Here is a 16686-nt window from a genome sequence, read left to right on the forward strand (position 1 = left end):
CGGGGTGTCTGGCTCAGTAACGGCATCTATGAGGAGCTGCCACCTCTTCCTCTGATCAATATGTGGAACCCATTATGGATCATAATTCTATAGCGTCATGTCAAAACAGCTTTGAAAGAGGGTTCGGTCATGTAGTCGAGGCCGACGACGCTTGTCATTGAGTTTCATGGTAATCGTATGAACTGTTAAATTTAGTTTAGTTGCAGTTCAGAGGAAATTGCTACTATTGCATTATTTTCTCAGAAACTTGCTGGGAGATTTTTCCAGTTAATTATAGCAAAATGACAACTACAAATTCCCAGTGAAGTATGATATAGCAGCATGTTGCTGTAGAAATACTGCACTGAACTGTAACTGTAAAAAGTCCATCAGATGACTGCGATGTAACAGCATGCTATTCTACAAATACAGTAAAAGTAATGCAACTCAGTATTAATTGTATATTTACACTTATAATACTATTGTAAAATACTGTAAAGTTAACTTTTTCACCCTCTGTTCACCCATCACTAACCTAAAACATTGACAAAAGTTTGAATTCACATAGATGCAAACAACATCTAATTCAGGTGTTTATTTTGCAGTCTGTTACACATAAATGCATCATACATTCATTTAGTTAATTCATAGCATCCAGCATTCAACTACACTGAAGACTAAATACTATAAGAATCAGCAGACAACACAGTTAGAGGAAAGTGATATTAATCACATTTAGTCCTTTTCTCCATTTGCTCTTGCCACTCTTTCAACTCCTGTTATATATTTATGCATACATCAATATTTGAAATTAACTTAATAATACGTTTTGTTGATACAGTCTGATTTTTGCTGACCCCGAGTGGCCGGTCTCGCAGGTTTCAAATCTGCTGAATTTACAATATTTTGGTATAATTTACGGGATTGTCGGTATGAGCGATGTTTGAACGGAGACGGTTACATAATGTGACAGAAGGACGGCCGTTCATTGTTCATCATACTCACCATGAGGTTCACTGTGTATGAAGTGACACCGCGCCCACAACTGCCACTTTTCACCAAGACTTCTTTTTAATTGTCCAGTAGACTCAGCAATAAAACAACAGCTCCTGTGACGTGTATCAACAGTTACACGGTAATCGCACGCACGTGGAAGTGACAATCCACACGTCACGGCTGTGCCCTCTGCAGATCCAAGGTTTCTCGTGTTTACGTCTCCCATGCGTCTCCAACACCTCTCTGCATGTGTGTGCAGTTCAAGTCCTTCTCCAAGTCCTTCTCTTTACACACCCAGAGACAGGTCACTGTTTCAGCTCCCGTGGTATAGTTGCGGTTCTTCTGGATCATCTGCCTGCTTTGCTTCCACCGAGCAGCATCAGCCTCTTGGAGCCTGGTCTGGACTCCACCACGGTTCCCCTTGGTTCCTTAAATAAACCTTCTTACCATCACCAACTCCTAGTCTGTGTCCTGCGTTTGGGTCCACCTGTACCACACCACAATAATATCTGTTTTGTTGAGTTTGTTTTGTCCTTTTTTTCCTTCCTGTATTTCTCAAGTTTCCACACAAACACCACTTTGGGAAGTTGATCCGAAAACACTCAAAGTTTGTCAGATGTGTAGAGATAGATGGACTTTATTGACCTCAAATTGGGAAATTATTGTTACAGCAGCAGGTTATCCACAACAACAGTAAATATACAGTTATAAGTCAACACTACCCCATACATATACCCAACTACAACAACTAGAATATAAAATAGTACCAAAGGATCACATACTATATACATTAGGCAAAAGTGTGCAAATTTGTTGCAGTTTTTATTTGATTTTTTGTTTTGAATTCAACCAGATGAGGTAGCGTGGGAATGAAACATCTCAAGAATTTAGAGGCAAATCTTCAAGGCTCAATCGATTCTGTGACATCAACAGGATTATTAAGTGTAGCATCATGTAAGCAGTCAGAGTACACAGAGTATTTACAGTAGAGGCAGTATTGACCTCAGCATGCAAATGTAACCAGATGCAATAAACTAAATGCAACAACTTTATAAATGTATTTAAAAGACAACACAGACACACATTAGGACGACAACTTGGAGCCCTCAGACATAATTGTCCACTACAAGATGTGCACTCTGCATGCACTGACAGGAAGATGTCTCCTGAAAAAGAGACTCAGACCTGCTGTATAATAAATGCGGAGTGCTTACATTCATATTTTTGGTGCTGTATACTTTTATTTCTTTTTTAATGTATTTTATTTGAACGTAAAATAAACTGTATTTTGGGGATTAGTGGTCTCTCTGCCCATTTTGAGTAGATCAGTGTTGGAGTCTGTCCAGGCCAGTAGGGGGCAGTAGTGGAGCGTTTGAACTCAGGGAACGTCTTCTGGGGGTTATGAGGGTTTATTAGGTTACTATGTGTCATATCTTATTAATAACCACCAGAGGTGGAATGTAACTAAGTACAAAACAAAGAATGAATACTTTTACTTTTGATACTCAACTGTGCTGATATTACTCACACATGTTTACTGTTTACATGTTTTCACTTGTTGTGGAGTATTTGCTGCTTTAATTTAAGTAAAACGAAATACTGAAGGATTGATGTGTTGAGAAAATATTCACATTTCTTAAGATAAATAAACTATTTCATTGTAAAATACTGACAGGGGCCAGAATGAGTACTTTTACTTTTGATACTTTAAGTACATTTTGCTGATAATACTTACACATGTTTACTTAAGGTTTTGAATACAGGACTTTTTTTCACTTGTAGAGTACTTGCTGCTTTAACTTGATCTGAATGCTTCTTCCACCGCTGACAGTCACATAAATGCATCATATATCCATTTAGTTGATTCATAGCATTTCACTACACTGAAGACTGATGTGGAAACCCTCAAGATGGAGTGAAGGTGTGCATCAGTGAGACGACTCCTGTGTGGGTTTTTGTTCATCTTCATCACAGAGAAAAGCTGCTCACACAGGTATGTGCTTTCAAACATGCAGAGCGTTTGAGCAGCATGTAGGCGGAGTTAAGGCATCATTTCGGGGACGAAGCTTGGAAACTTTCGCTACAATCAGAAGGTCTGTAACTCCAGCTTTAATCTCCTGTCAGTCTTCACCACAGGTTTAGCAGATCTAGGATTATTTTCTTTACTGTCTTCAAAAACATGAAAATACTTAAAAAGATAAAGATATTACTCCCCGTCGGGGAATCGAACCCCGGTCTCGTGCCCGCGCGCGGCGCGGGACAGACAGTCCCAGCTCTGTTGAGCCGTGTATTCCGACAGACCCCAGTAGTAATGACTTCATGAACTTCTTCAATGATACGATTATAACCATGTACCGCAGTCCTTCAAAGTAGATGTAATTAATCCTCTTCTTAAGAAACGTCTCACGGTTTCAGCAGCGGAGCTTAACACTCTTAACGTTCTCCATTCATTCTCTATGGTAGTTCTCAGCACTACGGGTGTAATACATATTCTGGCCACAAACGGGATTTTGGGGGCGCTGTTTCTCACTTAAACGAGACCTCGTTTCAGACAGCAGAATACAAACCAGACCTGAAGTCAACTATATGTCAAACTATCAAAACATCTCAGAGGTACATATTGTACTTTATACTGTACTACATCTCAGAGGTACATGTTGTACTTTATACTGTACTACATCTCAGAGGTACATATTGTACTTTTTACTACTTAAGTAAACAAATTGCTTGAAAAAAATATACAAACTGAATCAGCTTTTATCAAAACACCACAACTTAAATGTCTTGATCTTTTTTTTCACTACATCAGACTCAGATGAATACTTAAATTGACTTTAAGCACAAGTGGGCCCACAAACACACACACACAAATAAGTTGTGCTGTTTATTTCACCTACTCACTCACCTATTTACATTCTACTTTATTTAGGACTAAACGATCTTAATCTCTTAGTAAAACACTTTTTCTTTATTAAACTAAATTACTTTCAGTTTAATGACCTCACTGAGTTATTTCGTCTGACTTCATTATGAATAACTTGTTTTAATATAACTTTTACACCAGAGCTACACATGTGTAACAGTTGAAAAGGATCATCTGATAAATGGGGAAACTCTGCCACCTGCTGTTGTAAATGTGTACCTGCACCTAGTAGTAGAAGCGAAGGATTATGGGTAATCCTCACAGCCATGGAGGATTCTCAAGTAGGTAACGTGTCTGTGGACAAAATAATGTGAACTAACTTGAAAAGTACATAAAGGTTGAGCTGGCTTTATCTGTTTGGATGTTATTTGTCTTAGATTATATTCGTCATGTTTTCATTCACTTAAACATTCGTTTTTTGTGTTTTATTGAAGTAAAAATGTCTCCAGTACAGCTAACATACACATGATGCCATCTTTACAGACATTTTTACTGGCGCAGCTTTTCTAGTCTTTACGGTACTCGTTCAGAAGGTCCAGGAAGCACACCGACCAATCACAAGCGTTGTAAATCATATCACGCGATGCTACTCGGCCAATCAAATGTGTGTTCTGATAAGCGTTAGCTAGCCTCCCGTCGGAGGAAAGCTAACGTCAGCTAGCCTCCCGTCGGACGACAGCTAACGTTAAGTTTTAGGCGGTCAGGGGGTACATCCCAAGTCTTTTAATTGCATCCCCGTTTCCCTCACTTGGGTCCTTTCCTTGTGTCTTAGTCCCTCCCACTAGGGATGCATGGAGGAAACCATGCGAGGAGAGAGGAACGAGGAAATATGTTTTAAGAGACATGAGACGTCCTTTCCTCAGTTGCGTCACGTGAAGCGACGTCTGTTTCTGATGACGGAGGATCAGCTGATCACAGCTGTCAGTCGGCTTTAACAGCTGGAGAGACTTTTGAGAAGTTTGTGTCTGTTCACATGATCACTGTACTTAATAATAGAAGTGAAGATGGAAGTTTATTTTGAAAAGACAGTATGCATGTAACAAGCGAAAACAGACTCATGTTGCTGGACTTTTCCAGGAAAAACGCACGAAAAATGGAGTAATATTTCGTAAGATATCAATAAAACGGGGATGAATTTATATCATTGTATAATGAGAGTGACATGAGAAGATCAATCTCATGTCTAAGTTAAATCAGCTATAATCACTATTTTAAAGTGATTAGTGACTCGTCTAAAACATTTAAAAAAGGAATAACTTCAATAGAATCATTCTATACACTGTAGCTTTACATTGTATTGGAATGTAAAGAAAGTTACATTCTAATACAATGTAAAGAAGTTACAGTGTTGCCTTTTCTTTTCTTTTCTTCCCACAAGAACGTAATTTTGTCAGGTTGATAAAATGTCACTTTACTTCCTGACATTATTGTTACTTTACCGCAGGGGTACAGTAGCCTATACATACATTGTTATTTAATCATTTTATTTTCAATGACAGCAAATAGCAATGTAACCAAATGTAAGCATTCATGTATGAACACATCTCAACAACTATTCTGCCTTTCTTTCACATCTTGAACGTCAGATAACACAAAGAACAAGCCATCTAAAAGCTAATTACATAGAAACCGATCAATATTCTCACCTCAAGACAATCTTAAATATGACTTAGTGAGGGTAATGAAAAGTTGTCTAACATTTAAGTTCAACACACATGAAACAGGCTAACGAAAAAAATCAAATTGTCTCTTAGTATCTGATGACAGCGCTTCAGTGTTACGAGCCAGGCAAACATTAGCAAACTCTGTCTTCTTCTCGGGGCAATTATGTTTTCTGCTATTTTCATAACACAGTCTTTGATAAACTCACCTTCCGTAAAAGGTTTGTCATGTTTAGCAATTACCATGGCCACTTGGTAGCTTACTTTGATGATGTTGTCATGTGAAAAGGACCGCTGCTGTGAGGCCAAGTTATCTTGGAGTTGCTTCACTTTTCTAGCTCGGTCGCTCTCTGATAGCTTGTTGTAGCATTAGCATGTTTGGTCTCGTAGTGTCTCTTTACATTATATTCATTAAACAAGGCAACAGTCTCATGACTAATTAGGCAGACACAGTTGTTTCGGTTTTTGGTGAAAAAAATATTGCGATCTCCACCTCTCCTGGAAGCGGCGGCCCTCATTGTCGACTTTCCTTTTTTTACTTGCCGTAACATGACAGTTCAAGGGTCAGAGCCAATTTCAAACAGCCAGACAGTTACAGAGTGGTGCTGCCACCATGAGGTAAAAAGAGGAATTGCATGTTGAATTTGTATGATTTATTCATTCCGTTTTGACTGTGCTGGCGGGCCATAAATAATGCATTTTAAGACAGAAGGTGCGGGCCATATAAAATCTGACCTCGGGCCGTGATTGGCCCGCGGGCCGGACTTTGGACATGCCTGGTTTAAACAGAGTGAAACCTGCAAGAGTCCTCTTCAGGATCACACAGTAAACTCTTCTTTTATCAACATGGGCCACACTACATCCTCATTGAAACAATGATGATTTAATGCAGCAAATAACTGATTAAAGAATAAAAACAAGGGTTTAAATGTGAACATCATGAACTCAGAGAGGATATTGATGATCCACATCCACCACAGTCCAACAACCAAGATGCATCACACTACAGAGAGACATGGGGAAAGGTCCAAAAATTACTCCTAACGTCCTTCCCTAACCACTTTTCCTTGACCTCCATGGGAAACGTCGCGGGTTGCGGGTCGCTGTCTCTGGAGCTTCAGCCTCCACCAAATATTTCATCCATCTGCTGTAAAAGAGACAAAATCAGACGAACAAAGAGATTATTAGTTCACAATGAGGCACTGATGATGAATCAGTTAAACACTGAACAGTGAAAATGGAGGATTGATACTCAGAGAGTCTCACTAACATCGAAGATGTGTACAAACACTCACCAAGTAGCAGTTCTTTCTTATTTATTCTTTTGTGAATTTGTATCTTTTGCATTTAAGGTAATTATGACTTTATCTGTTGTTGTGGGTCAAACCGAGGTTCTGCAGGAGTCGTTATCGACCCAACTGCACGACAAGAAATGAACATATTATATTTAACAACAGACTGTCATCACAGTGACGGCTGACGTCATATTTATTTAAACATTTATGATGAAAAGCAATAACTGTTTCCGCCCGGTCTCGAACCGGGGACCTTTCGCGTGTGAGGCGAACGTGATAACCACTACACTACGGAAACTCGGTGAAATGATGCGTTCAGGTACCACTAGAAACGTTCGACCCGTTCCCTATCTTTCCTATCTAGATCCTAGAGGAAGAGGTTGTTTCACAACCCGTTGTGATGAACCACCAGAAGACTTATCTGAAGAGGACAGATTAAAATGAACTGAATGAATAATTTAGATGACGTATAAAATAAAAGCATAAATGTTTAGAACAAGGTGAGTGATATTTCTTTAAACTAGAAACAAACACATTTATACCGCAGCTGAACATTGAAGGGACTGTTACTGATAATAAAAACAAAACAAAAACAACCTAAATTCATTAGGGAAGCCTTGTCAGCTTTTTCTAAATATTTAAACAAATCAATTAGTTATGAAGGAAGAGATAATGTGTGATTCAACAATCACTTCAGAAGAAGTTAAAGTTGGTCATTTAAAAATGAATAAGTCACCAGTAATAATGAAATTACACAGTTATAATCTGTGTTCAAGGTTCCAAAGATGATCCTGAAGTGGAAATATAAGTCTTACTCTCTTAACTTTCTCCATTCATTCTCTATGGTACTCCCGATCACTACGGCTGTCAGATATCTTTGGCCACAAGCGCGATGTTGGGGGCGCTGTTTGTCCCCTTTCAGTGGCAGACGTCCCAGCGTCATATAAGTTATTGCATTAAAATAAATACAGTTATTGTATTAGAATGTATACATTCATTGCACTAGAATAAATACAATATGTTCATGATATGATTGTCTGTATTGTGGCTCAATGTTCTCATCTGTGTATAGTTAATATCTAGTATTAATAAAAATCACCTGGACTGACTTACTTACTTACACTTTTAATTCAGCGTATCAAATAACAATCCTTTTCATTCATTTATTTAATAGTTTTTTCCAAATCCAACAGATATTCAGAGAAGCAGCAATCCTGACATGATGATTATTGTTTCAGCACTTATATCGTAACTATGTTTATGAATACACCATCTACTGTATGTATATATGTATACTGTATATTTAATGTACTGGTCATTTGTTTTATATGATGTTTTAGGGGCATTGTGTTTTTGTACATTCTAGAATCAGCTCGATACAGAAACTCAGAGTGTTGCGTTCAGGTACCAAACCAAAAGCTCGTCCCGTTCCCTGTCTTTCTTCATTCTAGATCCCGGATCAGGAGGTTGAATGAATAAATCGCCAGTAATGATGAAATTACACAATCAGAATTTGTGCCACAGATACAAAGGGTTCAAAGATGATCCCGAAGTGGAAAAAATACGTGTTTCCGCCCGGTTTCGAACAAACAGCGAAGAGCTCCTGAAAATCCGGCCTGTCGCCGGAGAAAGTCTTTCACTCGCAAAACGGCACCACAGCGCTGCTGGTGGCCAAATATATATTACATCCGTACTGGTTTAGGACTACCATTGAAAATGAATGGGAAACGGTTAAGATACTGTCCACTAAAGAGGAGCGTAAAGCATCATGTGACCCAATCTAACGAATCAATGGGCTGACACGGAGTAGCTAATGAATATTAAGTAGGTGTTTTACATTTTTAAAAAGTAGTTTGTAAAACGCTGCTTCACTGTGATGAAAAAATAGTCCAGTTTTGAAATAAAGAAATCCTGTTTACCTTTAAACCAGGGAGCCTCTAAAAATGTTACCTGGTTGATGTCTAAAGAGGTAAATATTGTACTTTTTACTACATCTCAGAAGTAAATATTGTACTTTTTACAAAGACATTGTTTGCATCATACATGAGCGACTGGCAGCCCAAAACAGCATTTTGATGGATTTTTGTGGCCCTCCGACAAATATATAGCTTGAATATATCAATTTTAAAAAGGCTGACTTGTGTTCAGCCTGGAGTATTACATTTACACAGAAACGTTAAGGGTTAAAGATTAAACAAAAAATAAACTTGAAATCAGAGGATATATATTAATTTATTTATTCAATATTTGATTTTGTCATTGAAGCCGTTTTGACCGTTTTCATGGTAACGTGATAAAGAGCTGTCCCATTCCTATTTACACCATCTCAAGCCCTCACAGTCTCTCACACTCACCCACTTACCAGGTGACGTCAGTAAATCCGTGAGGGTTCAGGGTTTGAGGGTTTAGGGGGGACATTGGGATTGGCCTAACACTCGTCGCATTGATGACGTCAGGTCAGGTCCTGCTCAGCGCGGAATTTAAAAACAACGTCATGCACTTCCTGTTTACGTTAGCCGGCTAGCTTTTAGCTCAGGCTAAAACAATTCTGCATGGTAACGTCAGACATGTAAATAAAGTATTTAAACTATTTCTTTCATTTTGTGCACTTTTTGCTTTGTTCGACGCAAATAGTGACACAATCAAACAGCAACCGCGTTGTTTGCACCGTTAGCCAGAAGTAACGGTAACTTCGTTAGCCAAATAGCTAACGGCTATCCGAGACCGACAGATATTGACTGTAACTGCAGTAAGAGACGTCTACTCTACATTCACCCAGGTACCACTAATTAACCCGCGTATGTTTAAAAGCGTGTAGGACAGAAGCTAGTTTACGTTAGCCAACAAGCTAACATGAGATAGTCTGGTGACAGCAGCTACCTTCGCTCTCTGACAGCTAACTTGATGACTTGATTTAGCGCCACCTGTCCATAATGGAGGACACCTCTTCTTGTTCTTCTACGGTCGCTGGTCTTTCTGGAGCGTCTTTCTTGCAGCGGACGTTGGAGCGGTTATCCTCCACACAGTCTCTGAACGTAAACACCGAGGACGAGGCGGCGACTCCTGTCGCTGTCATCGCACTTCAGCGGTACTTATCCGAGCAAACCGACGGGCAGCAGCAGCTCGACAGCTACAGCTACGACGTGACGGTCACCGACGGAGTCTGGAGAGCCAAATGCTTCGTCCACCCGAGTTTAAATCACCTGGTGCACACTAACACCCTGCGGACTGGGGCCGACATCGACATCACGCAGTGCTCTTTCGTTTACAACGAAAGGAGGCTGGGACACGGCTACATGTGCATCGAAAAGCTCCGGTGCGGTGCGGAGAGGTCCGCGCTCCTGTCCCGCGTCAAGGACGTCGGTTCACTGCCCATGTTGGTCAAGCACGGCATGGAGAGGAGCGTGCTGCTGCAAAGCGACGTTCCTCTCCAGGTGAGCCGCAAACATTACCTGTCTCTGTGGAACAACGAAGACCCAGAGGGGGACATCTGGACCTCCGGGTCTCCCCCATCCGACACGGTGCTGGATGGTGAGATGACCCGTCTGTCCCACACTGATCTGTTCACATGGCTCACATTCACATTTGCTGCTTTGTCAGACCAATGTGTCCTATTGTGGCAATATTTTTTATGCACAAGACAATTTTGTGAATTGAACAAGTTGGATATGATGCATGGCTGCAACTAACAAGTTTTGTCATCAATTTGTTCATCTATTTTTGTTATTTACCTCCTGGCAAACACAACAAATTTGTGGAAATGCTCGTCACAGTTCCTGAGAACACAAAGTGATGTCTTCAAACTGCTTGTTTTGTCTGACCAACAATCAAAACACCAAACTAATATATTTATAATGATTTAAAACAAAGAAAGGCAAATAAATCCTCAAATGTGTCTGCTGACACTGAGAATGTTTCCTAGACAAGATGTAGTCTTACGCCTTAAAAACTATTTGTTGTTGAGAATATTTGCGCTAAAGCTGGCATATTAGTCACTCTATTGCTTCTCCTTATGAAATGTATTTAAGATTTATTTTTGCATGACATTTTGCCACTAAATTGCACAGAAAATCCTGACGATGTGTTATCCTCAATGTCTTCTTTTTCAACAGTGTCCACGATTACTCTGCTGTGTAGTCTGGAGTCCTGCTTTAAAAAGACATGGAAGCCCCTCCCTCTCCTCGTGAAGATACTACACAAATCTAGATTACGCTATTATGGGAAGTTTGGCCTCAAGATTGATTATCCTTTCTACGTGAGTTTGAACTTCCTAAGAATTTGGAGCGGCAGTAACGAGATGTGATCGGGATCTCACAGATCAGAGTGTGGTCTTACTTGTTTTCTCTGTCATATTCCAGACCTACTTTGAAGTGGCTGACCAGACTGGGACAATGTCCCTCGTGCTCTGGAACGAACTCTGCCCAGACTTCTACCAGAGGCTGAGCGTCGGCACCGTGTTGTACATCCAAAACTACGCCCTGAAGCCGAGTTATTCAAACCGATCACACCCGCAAATGGACCACTACCGAATGAAGATGTTTCACTCTGTAGGTATGTACAGATTGGTTTTTGGGGTTTTGTATTAAAGGGCTGAACCACAGGCATACATGTAATGTCTCCATATGTATTTTTCTAAGAAATCGGCCTGAACTTTCGCAACCCTACTTCAGTCATCACCGTGGTCTCACCAAAGAGTGTGCTGCCTCAGTGGCGGTTGCCCGAGGTTTCCTACCAATTCACCACCAGGTAAAGAACAGGCATCGATCTAAAGTTCAACATTTCATCATTATCTAACACAATGCACGCTGTGCCATTATTTACTGCTGTGGTTTATGCACAAAAGACAAACAGTTTTGTTATAACAAAAGTGCTTCATGGTATGAATGTATCTTGCAGGTCAGAGTTAGAAAACCTTTCCAACAATTCTGCGTGTGATGTCATCGGTTTGGTGACGTTTGTTGGCCGTGTTGAAAGAGTCAAGAGTAAAGGGAACAAGGGTAAAAAAATGTTCACTATCTATAAACTGGTAAGTAGTAGTTTTACAACTGAAGTAACGCTGCTGATTTCCCTTTTTTTATATTTTAATGTTCACCTTTTTAGGTCCAGAAAAATACTGGACTTACCGCTGGATCCACGCGGTGGATGGAACGTCGGAGCATCCTTTTATCCTGGAGGTTTTTTCCTCTTCCCACCCGGAAGTCTTCAGTCGTATATGCCCGAGTAAGTCAGCGGTGTCGGCTCCTATCCGACAGCTCTGCTGCCTGCACTCCATATTCTCCACATTTCCATAAACCCTTCTCGATGCATCGTCTTCTCTGCCGCAGTGACCTACCTGGTGTGCACTCAGATGAGGGTTTGTCCGGTGGAAGGCTCGTTGCCCTACCTCACCAGCAGCAACGAGACCGAGACGTTCATCACAGGTGAGCACAGCTGCAGCAATAAAGTACCTGACAACGTGGTGGGGTGAGTGACGGCGTCGGTCACTATGTCATCCGTCTCCACGACAGGCCACCACAAAGGTCAGCCGTATGTGAGCGACCCCAGAGTGAAAAGCTTCATCCAGTGGACCAAAACTCTGAAGGACAACGTCGTCCTCCAGAAGACTGCTGTCGGTGGCCATTACTGCTACCCTCGGCCCCCTGGGACATTCACACAGTCAATGGCGGACGTCTCAAGTGAGGAAAATAAACGTAGAATGGTTTTATTAAAAAAAGTAATGTTTTTACAACATGGCCTCTATCTCAGAATACACCGATTAGCCCCAGAATATTCTTTAAAAAAAATGTATTTTTTATAATTTCAGGGCATGAAATGATGAAGTCCTCTTCAGTACTGAACCATACTGTGATTCATTCTGTTCTCTTGTGGGAGGCAGGAATAAAATAGAATCTGGGTCAGCGTTTTCCTGCACTTCTTGCCAGCCCACTGTACAGTCCAGATAAATCATTTGCACCTGCGCTCTGCATCTTACTTGCAGGGAGTTAATTCTTTCTGCATCTTCATTTGAAGTTGTAAAAGCTGTTCTCTCAAGCTGCCCATAAGACGACTATTAATTTATTAATAGACTACTTACTTATAGACATTGGTTTGTCCTGTAAGGTGGAGTCTAGTGTACCACCGGTTTGTTGTTTTGAAAGCTCTCTGCTCCGTCTGCAGCTCAAGCTCCTCTGGTTGCTGCGGCTGACTTGAAGAAGGAGTTGGAGACTCTGCAATATAGGGAACATAAAAAAGTTGCACTTCAAGGACAGATCACGGCAGTGCGGTACATGAAAAACCCAAAGACCACAGAGTCTCGGGGAACACAAGAGAAAGAGGTAACGGACGTCATTTCAAAGCATTGTTTCCGAGAGTAGTGATGACCTTTAAAACTGAAAAATAACTCGACTGATTTCATGCAGGTGCGAGATGTTTCTACAGATGCTCACAACCATCCCTCAACAGCTGAGCAGACTTTGGCGGCCAGTTCAACATCTGCCTCTCCTGAGAAAATCTCAGCAAGGAAAAGAAGAATTCAAACGAGGTACGATTTGACTCCTGACCAACAGACTTTTTGTGGCTAGAAAGGAGCAAACGCATCAAGGAGAGTTTCTAATCCATAAATTAAATGTAAAATATCAACTTTTTATCTTTTTTCCCCCCTAGAAAAGCCACGCAGTCCTCTTTGAATTGTGTCAGCGCGTTGGCGAAAAGGTACCGAAGATCCAGCTGGTAGTGTTCATCGGTAATCCAGTTTAAGGGTTCTGAGCTCATCTGTTTCTGCTCCTACAGGAGACATAAAGACACCGAAGAAGAAGAAGAAGAAGAGAGTGACTCTGGATCTGAGGAGGCTCAGGATGTGGAATGCCGCCAACAGCTGCAAAATCTAAATCCAGGTGTGTTACAGGAGCCAGAGCTCCACCGCGGTGTACCTACCATGTAACTGATACCGCGTTAACACCTTTTGTGTCCATCAGACGCCGACGTACTATCTTGGGAGAGCAGCAGTTGGCCGAAGCAACGACAAGAAGTGTCCGAACATCTGGTCAGAGGCGGTCTGTACCGGGACAGCGTGTCTCGGAGGTTCACGTTCGACGAAAAGAACGTCCTCCTGCGGCAAAGTAACCTTCAACCGACACGGTGGACGGCGGAGCAGAACGCAGACGTCATTGCTCCTGTGGTGTGTCCGGGGTACTACCAAGTAACAATATTAGGTAATGTTTTATCCTAAGAGATACTCTGATCTGATCTTAGCTGTTTTAAACATCGAAATCAGTTTGCCAATCTGCTTTTTGTTTGAACTTCCCTGACAGGCATAAACAAGCAGATAGCCGTGGATGCTGCATATTTGCCGGTTGTGAGCTCAGACGAGCCCCGGGCTGTCGGTCTTCCTCAGGATCCCCACGGCAACACCATGCTGTCCTGCCTCTCGTCGGGCTTCCTCTGTCCGCTCGGCGACGCCGACAGCAACAGCGAATCAGCGCTTCCCGAGCCAGGTAGCAAACGCACACCGGTGGAAGAGGGAGAGGACCGAAACCTCGTTCGGTTCAGCCTTGACCTGAAGATCTTTTTTTCATCACTAATACACAGCAGCGCATTTTCAGAAATCAACGTGACGGCCCAGATGTTTGTCTTGCAGAGGAGGTCTTGGCGACTGCCGTCGAGCTGGAGGACACGCACGTGGTGTGCGTCCTGGACCTTTGCAGTCTGGGTGGAGACGAGGTGGAAGTCCTGGTCGACAAGGTGTACAGAGTGACAGAGGTTTCTCTCAATTAAGATCAGCAGCACACATTAATCATGTCATTGAAATGTCATTTTGATCCAAAACCTTTGTGTAAATACTTCGATTACCCGTTTACACATGTACAGTAAATGTCACATCATTCAATAAATGATGCTTTTGAAGAAAAGGAAGATGTCAATGCAATCAATTCAAATGCTGAAGTACATGAAACTGCATATTTTATGACCGTCAGAATTCTGATTTTACTGCGACTGACAGAGTAGGTGTCAGCTTCCGACACGCTGCAAGTTTGAACTCCTCGAAGCAGCAAATCGACTTGTTTTGAGAAGCCAATGGATTCATTTATTTTTTTGGATGGCTGACATCAAATGAATCAGTGTGAAAGTGAAATCACAGGCAGGAGTGATGTGATCATATGGGCGGCCCTCTGCTGTGTGAGAGAAGTGTTGAAACCTCGTTGCACAATACTGTATAGAAGTACCGCTGCCAAACCCTTTTCATAGATTAACGCTATTAAGATAAAAAGGCTTTTTGCAATAAGGACACACAGTTGAGAAACAATCCAGTACATAAATCATTTTCTACGTAAACAGTTTGCTCGGAATAACAATACATATGTTTAAAAATATTTATTTTCAAATATTTCACAATATCCAGGTTGATTTATAAATAATTCTATATATATATATATATATCATAGTTAATATCAAGATATTTTAGAATGTAAACTTAATTTGTTAATTTATTTTAAAAACAATATTAACGATATTTTTAAAGCTTATGTTGATGGTGAATACGGAAAGAAAACGAGCCATACAGGCGACTGTGCAACACCAAAACAAAGCCTCTCCTCTAATAAGACACTTCATTATCTGTTACAAAATTACTTTAATTTTAAAGTAATTTAACATACATATATAATCTATGACATATAAAATAATAATAAACTATATATAGTTTAAACTTCTTTTTACATTCTATTATACAATATATTCAATGTTTGTTTCTGCACTGAAGCTGCAGAGGTGGCTGTGCACCAGGTTCGTTGTGTTCGTGTCACACAGAGAGCATCGATCGGACTCCACGCCTACATTTAACGTGTCAGTCACTGTTTTACAGAAAAACAGAAAAAAAGCACAAGTTACATGTGAATCACATGTCTTCAAAAACAATGACACGCAATGGAAAAAAAAAAAAAACCATGAAGAAGGAAAGCACTCTGAAAGTTGGTTTAAAAAAATAAATAAAATAAGGTGCTGCAAATACTGTTAGGAACTACAAGACAAACCGTGCCGATGGGTTATTTACAATAACGCATGTGAAGCAATACACACTTGAAAATCTTCTCTGGCGTTCAAATGGGAAACAACCTCAAGGGGAAATTTTACTGCGATTCACTGAAAGGTTGAACATATCTTTAGATTTCTTTCAGTGATTAAAATGAAAGTAAAAAATAGTCATTTATGGCACCTCTGAGTTGCTGGCTGAGCTGAACTGTTGCTATACCAAATGTGGACGTATAGAAATACACACAGAGAGACTCAGACATCCCTCAACCTCCTAAAAACAGATGTCGATGATGAACAATTGCACTTTTTCTTAAAAGCAATTTAAATAAAAGGGAAAAAGACCCTTTAAAGACCTTCTGCTTGATGAGGACATTTCATTTCATGATCAAGGTGAACGTATATGAGCTTTTACTCCAGAGTGTCTGTGTTTAATTATGTCTCTGCACCACCATGCGATACCTTAAAAAAAAAAAAAAAAAGATACTGCCGATAAACGGTTGGAGGAATGTTCGGACATTTTTCATTAAAAAAATACTTCCATATAATTTACATGGTACAATGGCTTATTATACACCTCGTGAAACATTTAAAAACAGTATAAATTAACATTCTTCTTCTTCTTTTTCAAATGGACATTGCACATAGGGAAAGCGTGAACGAGCACTGCTCGTACATGTAGAGCGTTTGTGGTCCACTGTGAACCAGCACCAGTCTTGAGTGATGTTGTGCGGCTCAGACCGAACGGTCACGCTGAGCGTCAGCTTCTCATAAAGTGGAGCAGTGAGGCTTTCAGGAGACGCTGAGTCACGATAAACTGGGTTTG

At 40.7% G+C, this 16686-nt stretch overlaps 1 protein-coding gene and 1 non-coding gene across 3 annotated transcripts; one reads left to right on the top strand and one right to left on the bottom strand.

Annotated features, from left to right (window-relative positions):
- Positions 1-7079: 7079 nt before the first annotated feature.
- Positions 7080-7152, bottom strand: trnav-cac (transfer RNA valine (anticodon CAC)). The gene has a single exon. It is a non-coding gene; the product is annotated as a tRNA-Val (tRNA).
- Positions 7153-9288: 2136 nt separating this feature from the next.
- Positions 9289-14734, top strand: radx (RPA1 related single stranded DNA binding protein). Of its 2 annotated transcripts, none has more exons than XM_076102477.1 (15): positions 9289-10385; positions 10967-11109; positions 11213-11405; positions 11492-11600; positions 11751-11851; positions 11955-12074; positions 12179-12274; positions 12362-12529; positions 13011-13168; positions 13253-13374; positions 13497-13544; positions 13623-13726; positions 13808-14044; positions 14144-14326; positions 14435-14734. In XM_076102477.1, exons 1-15 carry the CDS (start codon positions 9788-9790, stop codon positions 14584-14586), a joined length of 2532 nt encoding a protein of 843 aa, XP_075958592.1. In that variant the 5' UTR covers positions 9289-9787; the 3' UTR covers positions 14587-14734. The 2 variants fall into 2 exon arrangements, with proteins under 2 accessions (XP_075958592.1, XP_075958593.1); XM_076102478.1 differs by having other exon boundaries at positions 9291-10385; positions 14470-14734.
- Positions 14735-16686: the final 1952 nt, after the last annotated feature.

Source organism: Anarhichas minor, unplaced genomic scaffold, assembly GCF_050575085.1.
Source record: "Anarhichas minor isolate MPS153535 unplaced genomic scaffold, ASM5057508v1 ptg000027l, whole genome shotgun sequence".
In the NCBI taxonomy this organism is placed as follows: domain Eukaryota; kingdom Metazoa; phylum Chordata; class Actinopteri; order Perciformes; family Anarhichadidae; genus Anarhichas; species Anarhichas minor.